The 23282-nt window shown below is 40.9% G+C and overlaps 1 protein-coding gene across 6 annotated transcripts in view; it reads left to right on the top strand.

The window, feature by feature from the left end:
* The window catches only part of LOC143694357 (uncharacterized), a 174675-nt gene that overhangs the window by 94851 nt on the left and 56542 nt on the right, over positions 1-23282 (top strand). For 5 of the 6 annotated variants that reach the window (XR_013182795.1, XM_077180274.1, XM_077180276.1 and 2 more), the window contains exon 3: positions 11586-11652. The exons of the other annotated variant lie outside the window; for it this stretch is intronic. Coding sequence is in view for 4 of the 5 variants with exons in the window: in XM_077180274.1 (XP_077036389.1) it covers positions 11586-11652 (67 nt within the window). In the remaining variant the exon portion in view is untranslated. The remainder of the gene's footprint in view (positions 1-11585; positions 11653-23282) is intronic. 6 annotated transcript variants of the gene reach the window in all.

Raw genomic sequence — 23282 nt, 5'->3', positions numbered from 1 at the left:
TCCCATCCACAGCCCAGCTAGCAATGCCACCCTGCATTTAGAAATCCAGCTGATGAGGGGTGTCTTGCTCTGCTGGGAGGAACCCTGGCCATGGAGGGGGGTCTGGCACACCCTAGCAGCTCCTCAGGGCTGCAGCAGAAAGGAACCCCTGGCACACCACAAAGCACCGTCAGCAGGGTGCATGTCCCACATGCCTCTGTCAGTGACAGACTCACATGGCAAAGGGTCTGCAGCATCTTGTGCTGCTGGTGGTGAGGTTCAAGAAGCTTTAGGGCACTGTTGTGAGGCAGTCAGGAGTCTGTCTGTCCTCTTGCTTGGCCAATGGCATCAAGCTAAAGGTGAACCAGTGCTGCTTGTCTTGTGCAAAGAAGAGTGGTGTGCATATGCACCCTCTGATGCTTTCCAGACTCAGCCTCCATTTTCCTGTCTGCTGGAATGCTGCTGGAGTTGGACCTCTCTGTGTGCAGATGCATGAGAGTGTTTTGCACTCACTTTGCACTGATGTCAATGATTACATGAGGTGTGAGGCAGTGGAGAATCAGGCTCCCAGGGGCTTCTTACAAGATGGCAAATAATTAATGATAGTGTGCAATACAAATGCAATAGCAGGAACAGAGAAATCAAGGCTTTTTCTTGCCAGGCATTTGTCTGTCACTTGAGTAACAAACTGCCAGCATAAAAAGGATATTCACATGCAAAATCTTCCAGCATCACCCAGGGTAATTTTGCATTGGCTTGCCACAGAATCCAAAGTCAATATTTTCAGGCAGCACATCTTCAGAACTGAGACATATTCAAGGAAAGGATAAAAGGAGCTGATCAGGAAATGGGGTTCTGAGATTTCCCCTTCCTAAGAATTATTGGCAAGCTTCATGACAACTGGCAGCAATATTTGAGGGCCTAAGGGGAAGCACAGAGCTAGACCACTTGCCATCCACTTTGTTTTTTTTATCTCTGCAGGACTTCTCTTTCCCTGACCAAGATGGATTTTCACCTCAAAGCAGGCAGATACAGGCACTCACAGCAATTTTCTGATCTTTTTGTTTTGAATGACCAAAGTTGAGATCTTAAAAACAACAAAAAATCCATGAATAAGTGAAACATTTTAAAGTTACTGCTCCCTTTCACAGTATTTTTCATCACTTAGGCTTCTTAGTAAGATGATGTCATGAGGAGAATAGGAACAAAGCATGTGTGACAGCCTATAAAGGGAGGAAAGTCAAGAAATACCCTGCAGCAGGATGCCAGGCCCACATTTCTTATTCTTGACTCATTTTCCAGCATGCTGATCCACACAAAAGAATGTAGTGGTAGTGACTGGAAAAGCAAGACTAGCATCCCTTGAGCTGTAGATTGTTTCCAAGTTGCCCTGAATGTGACAGGTAGACAAGCTGATTTAGTGGTAAGGGTGTATATGCTGCATTTCTTTAAAGCTGCAGCAGGGAAAACCAAGAAGAGACTCCCAGCACAAGCATTATACACGAGAAAATCAACAGATTTGCACTTGAGGTAATAGTGTTTTGCTTAAGAGAGTGATTTAGCATACTAAAGAATAAAATTGCAGATGTACATGTTCCCTCAGGTTTTACCAGAGGTCAGCCTTTGCTGTCTCTTTTAAAATCAGTCTACCTTTCCGGCTTCTGCTTTTCTCTCCAAGATTTCACCAGACTTTCAGGTTCATTTGGTGTAGGATCGCAGCATACTTGTCCCCCACAGCTCTGTACCTATGCCACCATCTATAGAGCTCTTCATTTGAAGGCTAGTGGTCTATGGAGTCTGAGACTGGCACAAGGCAAGGTGGGTTTCAAGGTCTCCCCAGTGCAATCTGAAGCCAGGAAATGCTGGAAGAAATAACTGAGTTTGAGCTGATTCATATTTAAATCACATGAGCTTGCTTCATAGCATTATTTTCACCATCATGCCCTCTTAAAGCAGCATTTAAGCCTGCCCTCTCAGCCACAGCTGCATGTTGGAAATGCCATTTTCCAAGTTGCTTTGAATGTATATATAGATTTACAGCCTGTGCTGCAGAGGAAGTATTTTTTTGCTGACCCTGTTTTGCTTCTTAAACCTCAAGTGGACCCTGAAAATATTTCATGTGCTGCACTGGCTAAGCCAGTAGCATTAATGTTGCCATCCTACATTTTAGAGAGCTGCAACCATACTGTTTTTACCATAGGAGTGACATTTGTTTTGGATATTAATTCAGTACATAAATGTATAACAAATTGTTTAGTGATATTAGGGCAGTAATTTTTTTTTTTTCCTGAACAAACTACCCAAATGACTGAACCAGTGTAGTTAATTAGAATCGATCTCACTTTTTAGCACCAGGAAGTGCATAATGGAAGATAAGATTGATTGTAACATTGGATCACTTCATTTAAAGACTGCTAATAGGCTAAAATGACAGAACCAATCTAAAATTATAATTTCAGAATCAATATAATTTTTATAACGTTGTCAAATCTAAAAAATTAATCTAAATTTATGCTGTGAAAGTAGCAAATCCTTCCTAGCTATTATAATGAAATGAACCAACATTTTATTATATTACTTCTTTAAATAGAAAAAAGGCTCCTTTATTGGCATAGCATTGCAGCAAGCTAGATAACCAGGCTTTCACTTTGGGAGGCATCTGCTCATTTCCTGCTTAGGGCGAGAGTAGAAATAGATTTTAACCTTACCTCTTTCCATCGTGGACCCATTTTGCCACATAATTAAACCACCACAAGAATGTGAAAGTAGGCTTCTTTTCAGAGGAAGAGATCAGGATGGGGAGGAGAGTAGCACTTCATGAGGGAATTCAAGTTATCTAACAAAGCTGTAGTGGAAGCATTAGTTCACAGTTTCTCTCCCTACACACTCAGAAGAAATGTAGACTCAACTTCTCCAGAAGAAAGAAAGGAACTATGGTGGTGTCTGGAAGAAAAATATTTTCCTTTCCATACAAATTTATTCTGTGTGTAAGGCCTGATGGAAAAATACAACACCAATTTTGATGATACCAAGGATTTTGGTGTGTTCTGCCTCTGCAGAAGCCAAACAAAGCTGGTACATGGCTCCAGAGCACATTGATTCTTTGGAAGTCAAGTGTTCAGGTTGATATTTTTTTTTCCCTAGTAATAAATTTTCTGCAGAACTTGCAATGACTCATTTACTGTAGGTTCATAACCGCTCTTGTGTTCTGAGCCATAATGATGTTGAGTGGGCAGAAGTGGTCCCCAGGTGCTTCCAGCTGCAGAGCTCACCCACGGCTGTGGATCATTCCTTTCACTTGACTTCCTCTGCAGCAGCAGATGTCTCAGGAGCTTAAGCAGCCACATGATAAAGCAGCCCTGGCCACCACAGACGAGGGCTATTTGTACCTCTGAGCCCCTCCTGGAGCTCCTTATGTTCCTCCTGTGGGGAGAGGGAAGTACTACTTGGGAGTATGAGAGCTATTGCTCTCCAATAACCTGTGACTAATGAGTCTAATCACACTCAGGGTAGTGCCTCACTGTGTTTTATTTCTGTTTGCTTTTTGACTGATGTCGATGTGGTTGGCAATAGCCTTGTATTCAACTCTTTGCACTGTGCTGTCCTAGGATGAGGCTGTTCTTTACAGCAGAGATATCCCTATACAACCTTCTTTCTGCTCAGAGTAAAGGCCAGGCTGAGGACAGTGTTTCTTTCTGAAAGCACAAATGTTGCTGAACTTCTCTCAGCACTGGCTGTCATCACTTGACACCATGGGTGTGAGGGCCATGGTCTCACTGAAATCAGGGGAGCCTTGGCATAGATGCCAATCAGGCCAGGACTGTGATTTGACAGCTCTGCCTTTAGCAGAGGGAATGAAGGTGTTCCAGAGAAGTGAGTTGGAATACCACCATCCCTATTTCTCCAAAGAAGCTGAAGAAACCCCTTTCTGCAAAAAAGGGACTGAGCCTGGAAAAGTAGGGCAGGGCATCCTTGCAGACAAGGCATTTCCCTTGCTTCTGCACACAAAAGCAGCGGCGACGTGCAGGCAGCCCCCATCCTGAATTCATTTTTCCGGGACAGTGTTGTAGGAGGTGAGGCTATATGTCGGAGTGGGACCTGAACACAGGAGCTGACCCTGAGATGGCAGCAATTATTGCAGGAAAGAGCAAGAGAACGCATGTATGGAGACCCCAAAGAGCACTTTGGAGAGCTTTGTGTTTCTTGGAGGTTTAATATATTATAATCTGATTCGGCACAAGCCAGTCTGGGAATAAAAGAGAAATGCAGAAAGACTAATGATTTGAGGTGCAGAGGGAAGTGGAAAGAAAACAGCACTTTTAAGTGCATTTTTTCACTTTTATGCAAGATCTGACTGGGGCCAGGAAGAGAGAGCAAAAAGCTTCTGTGAGTTAACACAAAAGTGGAACAGTACTTTAAAGAGACTTTATTTGCTCCTTAGAGTCTTCTTTTGATTTTTAATATCTCTGAGACTTGTCAGGGAGAAAACAGAAAAAGACATTAGATTCTGGGTCTTGAGCAAAGCTCAGGGACCTGAGACTTCCACAAAATGAAAGAAATTACATTCTGGAAAAGTTAATGACCTTACCCTAAGTGCTGTGCTACATCAAACAGAAGCAAGCTGGTCCATCCGCTGTGGAATTCTCTTGCACTGGCTGGAGAAGTGCTTTAGGCTGATCTCATCATACCCCCAAATTTCCAGATGAACAGTTTTGGCTGGATTGAGAAGGATAGGGAGTTGGGGAGAAGCCTGGCACCATACCAGAGCTGCTGCCTCCATTAACTCCAGCAGGCAGGAGCTGTCCCAGTGGTAAGAACACACAGATTACATTGGCTTTTCCAAACCCGCTTTCATACTGCCTGCTTGGGGCCACACTCTGCATCCACCAGTCTCTCTGTCCAAACTCTGTTAGGGGAAGACGAAAGTCCTGAAGCTGCTTAAGCTTGTGAGCAAAGAAACCATGCTTGGTTTTCACTCAAGGTCAACTTGATTCTGTTATTTGAGCCTATTTAAGCTACACAAAAAGAAATTATTTCAGTTTCATTTAGTATTTGTCTGCTTTCTGAGAGTTTCATACATTTGTGTCACTTGCCTGCCTGCCTATCATTTCGACCAGAAGAAAATAATGCTAACAGTAAAAATGCCATAAAAAATAGAGCCTGAGGTAAATTTTGCCAAAAGCCAATTAGAGATTTGAAAAACAGTTGCATTTTTCAGGCCAACTCGAAGCTTATCAAATTGAGCTTCTGGTGGTTCTAAAAGAGTGTAGAGATGGAAGTGACTATGAAACATCCAGCAGATGCAGCCAGAGAGATGGCAACTGGCTGGGACTGTCTCCTGGGAGAACATCAAGGTCGTCAGGAAGCCCAGAGAGCTCAGTGCCTGCAAGGAACATAAAGAAAATGTCTGTCTCTCTGTGAAGTGGGTCCCTGACACAGAGGGATCTGTCAGTATTGGTCAGCACCACATGTTTGTTTGAAAGCAGTCAGTGACCACTGCAGAGTATTTAAAGGATGTCTATTTTCTGAACCAAGTGGAGTTTTCCAGTGATGGCTTTAGGAAGAAAAAGTTGCACTGCTCCAGCCTAGGGACTGCAAAAATCTTGGCATTTGATTTGACTCAAGCATGGGAAAACTTGGGTTTTCATAATCATGCATGGAATTCACTTGTGATAAAACATGAAAGCAGCTTGCATAGAATTCTAGGTTAAAAGTCACTAGAGCAAGTTGTGAATTTGCCCATATTTATTGCTCGATTTAGGATAAGGAAGTGACTGCCATGAAAGGAATGCACAGGGAATAAGTTGGGAGGGTAAGATATTTTTAAACCAATGGTTTCTGCTGAGTGTAAGGCCTATGGCCATTACCTAATCCACAGGACTGCCACCATTTGTCCCAGCAAGGACTCCCACACATATCCTGTTTTCCACACTTCTGCAAGAACATCTGTTTGTGGTTCCTCCAACAGATTTTGAAAATACAAAAGTCACTCATGATGGAACTTTCCATCATGACCTAAAACCTGGGATTGTCTATTCCAGGAGAAGACTGATTGGCTTTGACCATCCAGAGGACTTTGATGTATCTGCTTAAACTTGCCTTTCTGAAGGTGGAAACTGATGTAAAGATGAGGAAGAAATGGCCCTTTGGTAATAGTAAAAGAAAAATAAAGACTTTTGAGATACTGGGGAAAATAGACCTTCTTCTCCAGCAGATCCACCAGAGGGAGAAAACATGAAAGATGATGATCTTCTCCAGCCCACCCAAACTGCTGCTAGTGGGATTTGGACTTCTCATCCCCTGCTGCTCACTCACAGATGTTTATTTTAAGAATACCAAGAAATTAAGTCAAAGTTTAAACTGCTCATTTTTTTTCCCCCCCTGAACAAATGTACATGTTTTCCTTTAAAATATGAGTATATATACACTGGAAGGAGAAAGCAGGTTTGTCTACTGTTGTCAGAAAACAGCAGCAGTCTTCCTCCTTTGTGCTGATGCATCAACTCTAGTTAGGAATGATCCAGGGTTAAAAAGCATCATAATCCCAAAGTTGTTATAGTGTACAGATGATGCAACCAACACTTCCCTGTTGCATCTGTGGGTGAAAAGGGTTTGCTCTCTAGACCGCCCACTTCAGAGAACAAATTCCGCACACCTCAAGCTCCTGCATTCAGTGAGGAGTCCTCAAGTGCTGGTCCTTCCAGTGAAGGCTGGACAACAGCCTGCACAACACTGAGCAAGTGCTCAGGCTGAGCAGCACTGACAAGGTAAGAGCTGGCCCCCAGCCCATGCATCTGAATCAGGGGTTCTTCACATCTGCTTTACAGCTGTCCTCCAATGCAAGAGAAGTGGTTTCAGGATGCTGTGAAGCCCCTAAACAATCAAGAGTGCTCGTGGCCAAAAGTTTCCTCTTACATAGTGTTTAATTTGTGGGAAAAAATACTTTTAAAAACTCAAACCTCCTGCATGTGTGTATGTTTTATTTTCAACTTATCCAAACTAGAAAGAGAGCTTCTTTCACCCTGAATAATAGCTTGTGGTGTTCCCTAGAACTAGAGATGTAATTCTCACTCTTAGAGGTTGGAAATATGTGTCTGAAGCAGCAAGTGTCTGGTTATTCTCAAGCAGATATTCCCCCTCCTTTTCTGTGTTTCCTAGATTAACAGTTCTCCAGTTCTGAATATTTTGAAATGGTAGGAGAGTCTCTAGTTGTCACACATGGAAGCTTTTACAAGGTGCAGGTTCTGCTGCAGAAGAACCCCATCTTCTTTTTTTCTGTATTTTTTTTAACTCTCAACATGTTTTTTTTGGGGCATGGCTAAGCTGCTCTCCCACAGCTCTTGTTTTGATAGTTTGAAATCTATTTGTAATCTTCAAAGAGATAACTTGTTTCCCGGGGGCCTTCATTAACTGCAAGAACACAAAAAGTGGCTGGGCATGAAGGTCGAGTGTGTTCCCTACGGAAGAGAGACATATTTTTAATAGTACCAGTGACTGGTAGAGACCTTCACTGGTACAGATGACTTACCTAAATCTTGAAATTGTCTGTCACAGCCTAAACACCTAGCAGGAAGATATACTGTAGTCAATCTGATGTGAGCATAATAATGCAAAAACTCTCTGTTCTGTAACACCCAGAAGATGTGATCAGAGCTCTCTGCATCCCCCAGCCTTGCCTTTGGGGAGGAGAGATCTGTCTGCATGCATGCCTGCCTGGCAGGAAAAGGCTGGGGTGCTCGGCTGATACCCTGCACTCATGATCCGTGGATGTGGGGTGTACCTGAGGCTGTGGGGCCATGTCTGCATGGCCTCCTGTGCATCAGCTGGGCTCTGTGCTGCACACTGAGGAACAGCACAGCAGCTGTGCTCTACAGCACTAGGTGATCAAACACACACCTAAAAATCTACACAATGATGCAAATACATGGTATGTGCAGCACAGGTAGATCTTGAACATTATTTTTCCTTGAACATTATTTTTCCTCTCTGTGCTTTCTCCTCTGAATGTTACCGCAAAGAGCTTTTTTTATGTGGATCATAAGGAAATAGAAGTGGAAGATAAAACCAGAAGGATATTCTTGGGTTGGTAAGGTGATAGCTTTGTCCTCTCATCACATTCATAAATGTGCCCAGGAAAGAGTTAAGCTATCCTGAAAATACTGCCAGGGAGTGGAATCTAAATGCTGTTTAAGAAGGCAGGGGGTAATTAGGGCAGTTGGTTTTTAATTATCACTGAAGTCAGTCCTTGCAAGGCCCCCAGCCATAGCCAGGTTAATGGTCAGCACTGTATGCTGAGTCAGCAAAACGCTTGTGCTGGCTTTCACCAGGGGCTCCCATCAGCTGAGGGCAGCTCTCTTTGCTGGATGTGCCCAACTTCACTCTGAAGCCAGGATGATTAAAAGAGAAAAGCAATCTGCAGCTTTAATCAAGCTTGCAGGAACACACCTTCCGGATTTTGTGAGACGAGGTATTTGTTACCTCCTGTCCTCTGGCATGGTAGCAGTTTAATGAAAGGCTGCATATTTTTCTGTTAGCTGCTCAACCACTTAATTCTTAAGTTCCTTCAGAGCTCTCAGATGTATGCCATCTGGTCATGGTGACTTGTTGCTCTTTAATTTGTGAATTTGTTCCAGCACTTCCAGTTTTGACACCTCAATCTCTGACACAGTCTCATCTTCATTACTTGAAAAGAATAGCTCAGAGGGCTGCCTCTCTCTCTCTCTCTCTTGCATGAATCGTCTTGTAGCTTCAATTTCATTAATATAATTTCAACTTACAGCAGAATTTTTAGATTTCCCAAGTAGGGCATCTCTCCAACTCCTACCCATACTGCAGTATTTTATTGTGCTATATTTTTATTAAACAAAAGCACCTCTGAAAACTACACGGAGCCCATGCACTCAGGTAACCAGTAACTTTGCTGTCTTTTAAGAAGGCGTGAAAGTGAGTTCAAATGAATATCTATGACATCCACCAAAGAAATGTTATTGGTTCTCAGAAAACAGGGAATCATACAGCCTCTTTAAACACATCTAGGATGCATGTTCATGGCCTAATGCTATTTATTTATGTATCATAAATAATATCTATTATTTACGGTCTATTTGCATTTCAGGTTTTCAGGGAAGCTGAGTCCCCATTGCAACAGGCACTCAACAAGTGCATGGTTTGAGGCAGTTCCTCTTCTGAGGAATTTACAAATAGGGAAGAAAAATGTCTAAGAACAGACAGCATGCAAAGAAGTTGTCAAAGATGGATGTCTTTGTATTTACATATTTAATGAATTTTCTTTTCATACATGGTGTTCTTCACCTTCCCTCCCCAATGTTTCTCCTGGCACATGTCCCCACCTAGCATCACCAGCATTTCCTAATATGCTTTTTTCCCATCCTTTCCCTACGCAGGAAGATATGACAGTAAAAACCTTGGTAATATAGCAAGCCAGCCCATGCCAGCCATTTTTTCCTCTTCCTGGGAGACTGAAGGGGTTTTCCAGAGGTGTCTGTGCTTGTGAGGTTCCATGCAGGAGGACCACTTGGCTTGTCACCTTTGTTTTCACCCACAGAGCATGGGTGGCATGGCACCTGAATTGCCCCAGCAGCAGAGGCCACTACTGGAAAAACTCTTTGCCTTCAAACCACAGAGCAGCCCTGGCTTCTCCATCACCCCTCTCCATACTTTCAAAACGCAGGAAACTTCAGCAGTGCCATCTGCAAACTTTGGAAATGGGCTGTCTGGAAGAGGGGATAATGGATGGGCACTGAAAGGGCAGAAACTCAAAACTTCTCTTCACCACTTTATTAAATCCAGGAGATGACAGAAAGCACACTCCCCTTCTGACAAAGTCGGAGGGTCTCTAGTGACATTTATGTCACTGGAAAGGCATATAATACGTACACAGTGGTTTAATTTTATCTTAATGAAACAATATACATATAAAACTATCCATTAAATATAAAACAGTGAAGTAATTTGCAAATTTTCCTACAGCATAATAAATTAAGCATGGAGAGCACTAAGGAATGCAATTTGCAGTCATTTATAATGCAGTGTTTTATGTTAATAATTCAAAATCACATGCTATTTGGAGACACTTCTAATTAATGTATTTATGAAATTGTGAACTGTGACTGTTTTGGTTCCATTTAGCTAAACATTTCAACAGAATGCGCTTGCTGTTGTTTTGTGTTTGCTTAATGGCACCAGCAAGCATCAAATGTACAACTGGGGGAAGCTGGGGGTGGTATATGATGTGGCTTTTTTGATGGGTATGTGTTTTTGTCTGTGCACTGTATACATGCATGTGATTACACTCCTGATCTCACTGAGGAGAAGAAAGTTCTGCAGTAATTTGAGGAGGAAATAAGGAAAGTTTTATGGATGAATAATTAATTGCAAGGAAAGTTCAGTACCTTCCTAAAGAATTGCTAAAATATTCAAGTCTTTTTACATAGCAGAACTTTGTACACTGCTATTTCTCCTGGCTGGTTAATTATGACTAATACAGCTTGTAAATTTATATTCATATTTTTATTTTGATGTCTTTCAGGGTTTTTTTTCATCATACTAAGCATTTGTCAGGCTGTTTCTTTATTGGAACACTCTGAGAAATGATTCCCCAGAAGGTTAGTCTCTTGAGAGGAGACTTGCAGGGAGTTGGGAGTGTTTTGAAATTTCAAGTACATTCTAAGGAAAAAACTCCATCCATATCAGAGTTTTTTAGGGAATTATCACATGTCAAGGCCCTGATTTTGAAAGTGGCTTGAAGTGAATGAGCTTGTAGGCATATGCAGAACCAGATGCTAATAGCACTCTGTTGTAGCTCTGCACAGGAAAATGAAGGGAAAGCTCTTGAAATAATTTTCTATGAACAGTCTGTTTCACACAAGAAAAAGAGGGGGGAAAAAAAGAAAGAAAAAAACCTGAAACTCCTCAAGCCCATTGTAAGGACGTCCAACTTTATGTGGTCTCTTCTACCTTCCAAAATGATCATGAAAATTCAGTGGGATGCTGAATCAATATATTCATGTCTCCTGGTAATTTCAAAGTCAAAGCTCACTTGCAGAGCAGTAACTCCCTGTTGAATGTTTTATTTTATTTCACAATTGTGCTTTTTATATGGTTTCTGCTCTTTTTCTTTCTTGGTTTCTTGCCTTTTTTTTTTTTTTTTTTTTTAATTCTCGGGACAATATGTATATGGCTGGGAAAATATTTCAAAAGTTCTCATGGCCTTTAGCTGTGGTCTTGGACATTGACCAATGTAATCATTAGACTGAGAATTAAAGCTGTATTTGACTGCTTTTTCTGATTTATATTTTAAACAATGTAGGAACTGTTATGATTAAGGAGGCAATATGAGTGTCTAGGACCAAGCTCCCTATTACTTGTCAACATCCAAATTGCTTTATTGAGTCTCTTTATTTCCTTGGTATCAAATAAAAAATATTGGCAACACATTAGATTAGTTGAATAATAGTCTTTAATAAACTCCTTTTTCCTCAAATGAAAAATATTACCATACCCATTTCATGCTGTCCTTTTTGTCCAGTATGAATGCTTTCTGTAGAAGCTCATGTATTTAAATATTTGTCTGCTTCTGTTTTTAGTCCCAGACTAAACTGGAATTGTCAGGAACTCGTCAACATAAAGACTGGGATTTGGGTCATATTTTAGGTGAGTTGCTGTATTTAAATATCCTTTCTTGCTGGATTTTTAAGTAGAATTTGCCTTTTACTAAGTTAAATGGAGTTGTAGGAGATTCCATAAATGAGGCTCAAACTTTTTAGTGAAAATTATTATCCCAGCTATGTACTTGTTTAAAAAAAAAAAAGCTATACCTGTCACAGGGTCCTAAGCTGTTATATCTGTGATGCATCAACACAGGATATAAGGTGTAGTGTTGTCAGGAAATATGCTGTGAGATAGGGGACTTTGCCCACTAACCAGTTATTACCTTTTTGAGAGCAACTGTGGTGGTCTGGATACATTACCTAGTTCCATTTTGAGCCATATGATCCCAGATTTATATCTGAAGCTGAGTTTTATGGTTTTTGCCAATCTCTAAAATTAATTTACAGAAACAGAGAAGGAAATTGCCTTTCCTATTAGTATTTTTCTCTTCTGATTTGAATGGAAAATTTTCACTTTATCTTGAGGCATGGTGAGTACTTACAGCTTCTGTTTCAGCCCTGTATTTGAACATTCAAAACATTATGGAGGGCTTGTTTAAAAAATCCTTTTTCCAGTGGTGGGAAAATGACAAAACTTGGGAACAAGTGCATTTTTCTATTTTTCTTTTAATTATTTTGGCATGGTTTATGAGACTAGATCTACAGCTGCCTGTGGTTATGTGCTGTTCATTAAAGGTGTTGTAAAATAGAGCAAGCCTAAAATACAGATTCTAACTGCTCTGCTCAAAGCAATATTGCCATTTGTGATGGCAAGTTTGTCTGAAAGTTATGGTTTGCTTTTTAACCTCTGGAGGCATAAATCCAGAGTAGCTTTATGAAAATCCATTCAGTAACAATGTCTGGGTGTGATTAGTTTTACAATTTGTAAATATCATGGTGCTTTCTCTCATGTCTTATTATCAGAGGGTAGAAATCTTTGGAGTGCCTGAAGGCACTTCAGGTACTTCAGCACATATCAAACAAGAGTTAAATTAATCACCATGTTCTGAAAAGAATAACAAACACAAGCACATTTGACTTGGATATCTCATGGAACACCACCACGAAGCATGTGAAGATTATCTTTCCAATGAACATTGGGGCCCTTAAATGTAATTATTATATTCAGCAGATGAGCTGCCATCCCTTGGCATTCTAATTATCTTAAAAGATTTTTATTTGGTGATTTATGTAGAATTCATCAATCAGAGTTATTTCTGTAGAAACAGTGCTCTATTTCTGGGGAGCCTCCTTCTCAATTTGACATGATTTTTCGGAATAGAAGACTGTTTTTAAAAAGATCTTCAAAGATATCAAACTAATGGGTTTGAAGAGAAGCAAAGAAAGACAGGAAAACAAAGACTGGCAGAGCTCTTTTTGAAGGAAGAAATAGCATAGTTCTATTTCTTTTTAAGCTATATCTACTAACCTGATGTCCTGGGGATAACTGTACCTATTTATCAAACTGAAAATGGCTGCTAGCTAAGGTAAATACAACATTTATTTTTTAGATTTCATACAAAAACATTACCTGTAAAGTCTTTGTCGCTCCTCTTCCCCCTTGGGCTGTAAGAGGACATGCTGTCCTTGTTTGCAGTTCTACCCAGAGCTATGATTTGGCTAGGCAAGATAGTCATAAGGGAGAATAAACACACTCTGGAGAGGGAGTATGTGAAAAAACAAGTGAGAAATACCCCAAATCTCCTTGACCTGCACAGAGAGCTCTTTGGTGCAGGACAGCTCCTGTGGAGGCCGAAGCTTTGGGGCTCTAAAATGACTAGAGACTGTAGAAGGAGCAGAAGGTCTGGGTCTCTTTGGTTGCAGAAGCTCATTAAAACCATACATATGGGAAGAAATGTAGGACTTTTTGGTACACTGCAATCACAAAAGGATAAATTAACCAATCAGTAAAAGGAAATTCAGCATCTGCTGCAGTGGCAGTGTGGTAAGAGGTAAAGGATTTTGCTTTATCCAGCTCCCACTGAGGTCCTTGGGAACTGAATTCAGCCTTTCCAAGTTAAAGCAAAGGAAGTTTTCCAGGCTGTTAAGAATACTTTTATTTCCATGAACAAAGCTACTGGGTAAGATGTAAGCACACAAAAAAAAAACAACCAAAAAACCCAGATACAGTCATTACCAGCAGTGTATGGAGCTGTCTAGCAGCAGTAAACAAGGAAAAAATCCACACGTCCCCTGCTGAATGAGGAAGCATTTGTTTCAGCCATGTCTGTGTCCCCGTTGCATCTGCCTGCCACATACATTGTGTGAAGGCGCTTGAAGAGACCAAATGTTTATGGAAAACGGATTTCAAGTGTCACATTTCTAATATTCTTGAGCAGAAAAGCTAAGAAATCTGAGAAGGAGTTTTATGGGCCACATTTTCTGAGATGTATCTCTGTGAGTCACACCAAACGTGCTTTTACCTGGCCTGCAGTTACTCCTACAAAGAGCACAGGAGGTACTTAGAAAGACCTGCATGACTTATTTCAAGTTAAATAACATTTTCCATATACTATTTAACCCCCACTGCACTTGAGAAAACAGTAGCTTTGAAACCATTAAGCAAACTGAAAATCACCATATAGGGGGGAAATCACCATATAGGTGACCTGCTCTGGGTGATGTGTCCAGCTCTCTCCCCCTTGCTTGGTTAAAGAGAACTTGGAATGCCTGTTTCTAAAAGCACCCATCTCCCTCTCTCCCACCTGTGATTTCATGGTGTTTGAGTCAAACTTAGGTGGGATATGCCAGGAATTAACAGCAGTGCTCCCCAGCACTTCTGCAACCTGAGTTCAAGGAGCAGTGGAAAAGGTCTCTAGTGTTGGCACTGAGGCAACATAGAGGGTTAATAGACACTGGAGACCCAAGTGAGATAATGGAGTAATCTTGGGTAATCCTAAAGTATTGAGAGAAAACAGGCTGGACAGAAAAAAAACCCAAAAAACCCAAACCCCGAACAACCAGCTTTCCTCTCTAGTGCATTGATGCTGCCAAGTCCACCTCTGATGCAAGGGTGTTGTGAAATGTAGCTCACTTGCTAAACATTGTTTTGATGTGTTGTTTGGGACACAGGGAAAGAGAAATGGACTCCATTCAATCTCTATTAAAGCAGAGGGATATCTTCTGCAGAATTTATTTTCAGGAGCTTTGTGATAACTTCATTTTCTTATTAGCTGAAATTGCTAGTGAGACAGTTTTAGCAAAGATGCTAAATGCCTTTGTGGAAAAGATGAGTCTGTGCTCAATGAATTGACTACTGTTGTGTCAGCTTGTGCAGAACAGATCTTTACTATGGGATTTAGGGATCTGGGATTAGGTCCTAGTGATAATTCACATGGGAAAAATTTTATATTTAATTACAGACAGGCAATTAGATGGGAAGATTGCAAGGAAATGTTACAGGTAGTCAGAGTTGCAGGAAAAAGCTAGGAATTTATAACCCCCAAAAAAATCTAATATTAGTATTAATTAATATTAGCATTAATTATTATTAGTATTAATGATTGTTGAAAATTGAGGGGGGAAAAAGTGGGGGGGAAGAAATTGAGCATTTTTTGGAATTAAAAGTCCAAAAGAATTTCCTCAGAAAAATGCTTTTGGGGCATTTTTTATATCATCAAAAAAACATGAAACAAGCTGAGAGATAAATTAAACAGAACCAAACCACACTTGGTCACCAGCAAAACAGGTTTTCTGGCCATGGTGTGGTGAAGCTGAAGATGAGGAATATTATGCTCCCACTTTTCCTAGAAGGGACTAGTTTCCAGTTTGAGCTGAAATTCACAGTGCTGGGAAGAGTATCCCTGAAGGCATGGGTTCTTGGGAGGCAATGTGCCACTAAGGCAGTTTGGTTTAAGCTGGAAGTGCTGCACAATGAAAGGTATTTTATCCTGTTTTATCCAAATGTTACCAAGCCCCTTTCTTGATACTCTTCAGGATGTTAAGCCATAACTTTAAGGAACTTTTCAGTGCAGCTTTAAATCTCATGGAGAAAGTCTTTTCTCACCACTCACTCTTATGTGTGTGTTATGTATTGCACAGCCTAAGCAAAACTATCTTAAGAGGAGCACTTAAGTGAAAGGCTTGGGGAGTTTGTGTAGAGAACCTGGAACTCCAACAGACTACACTGCTTGCAGTCAAGAAAGTCCAGAGTTAGATCCTATCTTATTCAGCAGCCTGGTCTCTAACCCCTCCTCCTCCTCAGCATGAACTGTGACTAGCACAGGGGGGCAAATCATTACTGGCAGAAACTGCAAATTTCAGGTCAGTACCACTTCAGATTGCCCTCAATCCATTGGGAGGGTCTGGGATGAGGTTAATTTGCAGAGTGGAGAAGCTGTAGCTTCCTGGAGGAAAACCTGCCATGCCTTGTGCTCCTTTTCCTAGGATGAGCTAGAAAGACAAGAACCGCACAGGATGCTGAGATGCCTCTAAAGGAAATATTGGTGTCAACTGAGCTGTCACACTGAAGTGTGTGGAAAGCTGGACTTGGAGCTGCCCAGCTGAACTTGATAAACCAAGACAGCACCTTCCAACAGCTCCACAGTAACACTGGCTTTGTACATACATTTGCAGAATGTATAGGATCATGTTCCATGTGTTTACCTGTCTGCATCCCTCCAATAACTTTTGCTCATTTCAAATGAATTTGACATAGGAGAAGGAGTTCCTAGGTATTTTAGATTTTTGCCAGTTTATTTGTTAGATGTGTATCCAACATGGAGCTACACAGAACATGATAGCTGGACATGTTGTGATGGCTCATTTGCAAGATTGTGCTGCTGCTGTTCACTCGTATTACCCTCTCTTTCCCATTCCTTACTGCTTTTAAAAGCAGCATGAAGAGCAGGAGCAGCTGCTGCCAGGAAAGGAAGCTGCAGGAGCCGGAGGGACACACATGAGGGAGTGCAAAGGCACAAGCTTTCTCTGCTGATGACCTTGGCTTCTAGCACATCCCATGATTAGAGCAACTGCTTCTAGAGCTGGAAGACGTGGGAGCTGAAACTACACATCCTATTTAGGACTCAGGGAAAGGAAAAAACCTGTCCTGCTTAACAAACTTAGTGGAAAAATCACTGAATTTCTACTTATGGTTACTGCAATCTTATGAGGGAAAAACACTTCCAGAAATTATTTTATTCCTCAAAAAAAAGAGCTACTGCTCCATAGTTATTAGAGGGAAACTGATCAATATTTGTTCAGTCTCCCGTTCTTCTCTCTGCACTCTTGAAAGTGCCGTTACTGACAGGGCATTGCACTTGTTCTACCACTTTGAAAGCGCAGGCCTTTATCTTAGGAGTTATCATAGAATCATCATATTATGGTTTGGGTTGGAAAGGACCTTAAAGATCCAACCCCCCTGCCATGGGATGCCCCCCACTGGATCAGGTTGCTCAGGGTGAAATAACAGAATGGTTTACCTTGGTAAACTTACTTCCTCTCCAACAACCTCCTAGTCACGAATAAGATCTCTTTAGGTGACTGAGGCTGTTTCCATTAGCTATTCAGTAGCATTAGCAGTTGTGTGTAAAACTTTTGGGCTTCTTAGGAAATCTTACTCAAGAGATGAAAGATATTGCCAAAAATTAGGTCCTCAAAAAGTCCTGTCTACCCTTCTGCAGCGTTGTCCTTCAAGAGGCTCTGTTCTTTGAGGCAGCTGCATACAAACTGAGTTGGAAAACTGTTAAATAAAAATGACAGGTATCAACTCTTCCACTTATTATGTTATCAGATGACTGTGGTACCAGGGAGGTGGAGAAGAATTGTATCCCAGGAACCATCTTGGGACTTGCTCGTCTCTGAGGCCAGCATGTAAAATTCCACATGTCGTTCCACAGGATGTTCCCCTGTTGTCACAATTTTTCCTTCTCTCCTTATCTACCTTTCATCTGCTCATGCCATCTTTCCATTTATTTTTTCTGGTTTTCTCCTGCCTATTTTTTTTGTTTCCATTTTCCTCACTGGGATGAGAATCTAATACCTGACTATTTGAACACTTGCTCCATGATATTTGAATGCACTAGGAATTACAAAAAGTAAGTATTTCCACTTCTTGGTGATTTCAGTTTGGGATCTTTCTTCACTTCCCCAAGGAAAATGAATGCTAAATACAGTATAGCTGAATTTAAATATTTACGCTCACTAAAAAACAATCAGAAGCTGCCTATATAGATTTTTCCTAATGGAAATACCTTTGAGGGAAGGATGTTGGGGGATGATGGGTTTTTTTTTAATGTGGTAGATATGTAACATGTGCAAAATAAAGTAGTGATTGTATTTGTCCTCTTGATTTCAGAAAAGTAAAATTCCTGCATGTTATTCTGCAGTGCTGAGTGAATATCCATGAATACTAAATTGTTTTTCTGGAGGAAATATGTAAAAGCTTGAAAGTGATCATCAGCTGATCTCTGCATCTCTGCTCCAAGCTGAATTGTGCAGTTTAGGAAACAACAGGGAAAAGAAATTTATTTTCAACTAGAATTTGATTCTGAAATAAATAGGAGGCTACTTCCTTGCACATTTAGCTCACGTCTGTGAGCTAAAAAGAAGAGGAAAAACTTAACATTCATCAAGAAGCAAGGAAGAGGAAAAACTTAACATGCACCAAGAAGCATCTATTTTTAAAGCCCTTAATAACCTTTTCAAGACTAAGACTGCTGCCATTCCCTGAGCTGTGCAGAATCACACTGATCACTATTAGCTACTTGGGATGTTTCAGTTCCAGTGAAAAAATTAGGGCAAGGTATTTTCTTTATGCATCCAGGAATTTTTTTTCCTAATCACTCTGTACTGACTCACCACGAGGAAGTTTTATGTACTGTGTTGTTAGGTTTTAACCAGCTAGAAAACTAGTAACTGTGGTAAAGAGGAACTACATCTCTCCTTCAGGTGCCTGTGCTCTGTCTGCAGTGTCTGCAGGGCTGCTCTGGGGCACTGTGCTGCTCAGCCTCCATTCACTCACCCTGCTTTCCTTTGGAAGGAAATTTGGGGCATAAACAGGGAAAGAACTGTGATACCCTCCAAAAGGTCAGTGACAACTTCTGCAGAATGCGGTGGGTCATACCTGTCCCACAGCACAAACACAGATATTTAAGTGGAATGTATGCAGAGAAAGTGCATTGACACCAGGTGATCCCAGTAAAGGAGGCTGAAATAGCAATAGCTTTTTGCTGCTAAAATACTGAACCAGAAGGAGCCAAGAACAAGGCATTCTCCTAGATGGAATTCCTACCTTCTCATCCATAATTTTCTCTGAGGGAAAAAGTGAAAAAACCCCACAAAAAATATTAAAAAAATCTGCTTTTGCGCAATGAAACATAGCCTGGAGTATGAGGAAAGTAACTGAATGAGAGATTGAATTGTGTTCATTATCCGCAGAGTGAAACAAGCCTGGTATCTTTTGCTTTGCTTTAGTGAGGAAAGGTTAGAGCTCACTCACTCAGTCTTGTGGCACACTGTACTCTTTTCAACTGTCTCCAGCTGAGGCAAGGTATTTGAGTAATATGAATAGAGGCTCTTATCCTGTGAGCAATTATATGTGGGTTTAAAGTAGCTGTTAGTCTCTAATGGTCTTGCAAAAAACTTTTCTAGGTGTTCTATGTTTATAACAGCTATTTTATAATAAGAATATTCTATATGTGGACAAGGTATAAGCCCTTTTTGATACACACAAAACTGTTTTCAAGAATTCTTTTAAAATAATACATAGGCTTTTTTCAGAATAAAAGCTTTAACTTCTATCAGACTACACATATTTTTGAAAGGGATAGGAGCTTTTTTTCCCTACTGTTCTTTTCTGTTGGCTTTAATTTAGTTTGCTTTATTCAGACCTTAGGTCAAAGAATTTTTATGTTTAATATATGTATCCTGATGGGGGCTCTGAGCACATTTCTGAATCTGGGAATTTTAAAAGGCACCTCTATTTGATATGTGGAGATGTATGCCTGCAAAGTCTCAGCCTGGATCTTTCAAACCTGCAGGCCTTACGCTTGTGATCACACACATTTGCTAATTTGTGCATGTACCTATTGTTCCCTTTGATTTCAGAAGCTGAGGGAATTTAATGTCTGAATACAGAGCTTGGGACTGAACTGGAGGAACCCAGGCTTTGTGAATGCTGCTCTTGGTTCACACAAAGTTATCAAATGGCGAAATGCAAGTGCCCCATTCTTTTATTCCCTGATGTAGGTGTCACAGAAACACAGTGATATCCTTCGCTTTGCTTGCAGCAGCATCCCTACTATGCCTTTGAAAGAGATGAAGTCTTTCAGATCTGTGAGTTGTGTCTTTATAATGCCCAGGGAGCAATTGCTCCTGTTCTTCAACCGAAAGCAAAACAAATTCCCCCATGTAATTAAGGCTGAACACACAGCCATTGTTTCCACCCCTTCTGTGTTATAATATTATAATGCAAGATGTCACTGTGTGCTTAATAGTGTTTCCCAAGCACAAACAGTAGGGTGGCCCAGCTCGTCCTCCTCTCAGCACAGAAAGGCGAGGTTGTAGGCACCTCTCACTGGCTATAACTGCGTTACGCCATGTGGTGTAAAACAGCTTCTGCCAGCAACACTCCTTTGTCTCACAGAGAAGCAATTTTTTAAGAGATTTGATAAATTGTCTTGTCACACTTGGATTAAACTATTGATTTACCAACACCCTTTGTATGTTGACCCAGGAAAACACAGTGGATGCTATTTAGAATATTACAAACCCTCTGCCATATGCATGTTGTCTAGCCTACACTTCAACCCTATCACCTTTCAGCAGATTGCTTCAGACAAGAGATCTCATGGGCAGGGAATCTGCAATGCATATAAGCTTACTCGCTCATTTAATACAAGAGAGTCCTAGACATTGACCTTGTCTAAGCTTCCAGCTTGGCAGGGCTGTAACACCACAAAGACCTGCAAATCCCTTTTTAACAAGGCTACCTGAATCAAATGGCCCGGGTCCAAATAGATGGAAACATGAAGATGTCCAGCAGATCTGTTTCCTGGAAAATTGTCTGAAGCTGCTGTACTGGTGTCTGCTTATGTAGTTCAGTATCAAATCCTGCCATAACAACATGTCTGTTGTCAGTTCCTAAACATTTCAAGACATTTTCTAGGGGACAGTCCCCCAAGCTTGTTTCTGTATCACTTTCCATGAGTCTAGCAAAGAACAGAGGGAACCTAGATATGGAAGCTCACATGGGTGAGCTTTGAATTGTCAGCACCTGGGTGCTGTGTGGCATGCTGATGTCCAGCAGGAATTTGCTGCTTCACAACAGAGATCTTCACTTAGCTGAGATCAATCTTTCCAGGGTAAGCAGGGCTCACCCCATTGTAGGTGATATTTCTGGGCTCTTTCATTGTTTCCATAACTGTTGGATGAGCTGTTTCATGGAAGTGCTATTGTATGTCTGGCACCAGAAAGAAATACTAAATTGGGAAAAAAAAAAGAAATTAAAGACTTGTGTTGGCCCCTGTAGAAAGTACATAATGATAAAGCTTAAACTGCAGTTCAGGAAAACTGTGTCAATTAGGTGTTACCAAAGACCATTCCCACTTCTGGATTACCCCGATCAGAAAAGTTCAAGGTAGTGTCAGAAATAATTTCATGAACAAAAAGCTTTTCCCTTTTCCCTGCCTACAAATAGCTTGTTACAAATTATATCAGGTTTTCTTTCACCCGTGATAAAGGAGGAATGATGTGGCAAACTATAGAGTTGGTTTTAAAGCAATAGGTGAGTAGGAATTGGCAAAATCATTAGCCTATTGTCTATCATATACTTATTTTAATACTTAAGGGACCAGTGACTCTTGCACTGTTCAGAATATCCCATATAATTATTTTGTGCTGGCTCATGGATAATGCCAGTCAACCTCTATGAGGTTAGGTCAAATGATGTCATACAGTCTGATGTGACATGCCCTGGTTCACTGTGCAATGTAACAACCTTTCGGCTTCTAAATAAAAAGCGACAAGCACTCTTGAACCTGGATATATTGCTGCATTCTTATTCAATGACTTGGAGTGTTTCTTGACAGAGCAGTCAGTTGAATATGAACATTTCACATAAAAATAAAGAAGTGCAAAAACTCATCATGCACAATGGCCACAGTTAAAATTGTCCCCCTTTTGTTTGCTTTACATTCTGATAAAATAAAACCCAAACAACTGAAGTCCCTGCAGAATCGTGGAAGTCTGAACCATATAAACTGCTCTGAAGCTCACAGAAGGTGTGCATCAATAGGCATATCACAGGGAGGCTTTCCAGACAGAAGTCCTGGCCTAAGGAAGCACTGTCCCTGAGCCTGATAGCTCCAGGGACTGACAGCCAGAACTACTCAGCTGCACTTATCTCGAAGGCTGGGGGGCAAAGGTGGCAGATGTATAGACAAAGGTGGTGTCCTTCCTAGGCAGACTCTGAAAAATTCAGGGTTATCACTGACATCTTGAGCAGTGATGAGCAAGGGACAGCAAGTGAGGGTGGGAAATGTGACACTTGTGTTTGCAGGAAGCCCCTGACAGGCAGGGAAGGTGGACTATGCAGTTGCTGTAATCCCTGCTGCCCATAATAAAAAAACACCTCCACACACTGTGCATCCCAACAAAAGCATCCAGATACAAAGCAGAAGAGAGGAGGTTTCATTTGCAAATCCTGTTTTTCAGCTGTTTTGTAATTTAACACATGCCCAGATTGTGGCCTCTAGGCCCAAGAAATGAAACTCAAGGGTGGAAAAATCACCAACCTGTGACCGTGTGATATTAGAAACACTGCCCAGAACTTACAACAAACATTACCAAAAGAGAAATGAAAACAGTCAATCAGGCTGTCACTGAGCAACCAGCAGATAACTCTCACCCTATAGAAGGGACTTGGACCTCTCCTTAGTCCACAATTGCCAATATAATGATCTCCAAGCAGGCTCCTCTCTGGCTTCAGCCTTGCAAATTCTTTTCCTGCACAGATATCCTATTCCCAAGGACAGATGGGGAGAGTACCAGTAATGAAAAACACTGTCTGCTAAGTTTTCTGAAAACTAATGCAGAAGGATAGTCAGAAGAGAAGTCTAATTAAAAGAGCTGCTTGCTGGCATGTAGATTTTGAGGTCCTTGCTGGTCCCTATTTAGCCAAAAAATAAGAATTTCCCATTTGTCCCAAGGAGAAAAAACTGTCTCATGGAGAAGCCTGTTTTTTTGTCAGGATTTCATTCTCTCCTTTTAAGAATAGGGCAGGGTGAATGATTTGATCTCTGTAGGCTGATTGCCAAATAAGAAAAACTCCACCAAATTTTGAATATCCAGGTTATAATTCCCAGAATCACTTGTGAAGTTTTTTGGTAGTGGTAATCTCTGTCTCTGACTGAATAGATCACATAAATATTCTTTGCAATGGAGAATGTTATCTGGAGAAACAGGATTCCTTATCTCAAAATATTCTTTATTCAGGCATTGATGATATTTTCTGAAAGATCATAAACCCTTTCTTCAAGCTCATCTCAAGTATACTTTTCCAGCAGCCCTGTTCTTTTCTGGTTTAAAAGTTCCTATAGATAATACTGGTTGTTCATGAACCTTTTCCTCCCTAAACAATTTATAGATTCTAATTAGTGTAAGTTCTTTTATCTTCTTTTATGTCTATATAATTTT

The sequence above is a fragment of the Agelaius phoeniceus genome, chromosome 1 (genome assembly GCF_051311805.1).
Source record: "Agelaius phoeniceus isolate bAgePho1 chromosome 1, bAgePho1.hap1, whole genome shotgun sequence".
Taxonomy (NCBI): Eukaryota; Metazoa; Chordata; class Aves; order Passeriformes; family Icteridae; genus Agelaius; species Agelaius phoeniceus.
The sequence above is the reverse complement of the archived record's forward strand: the minus strand, read 5'-3'. Positions and strand labels throughout refer to the sequence as shown.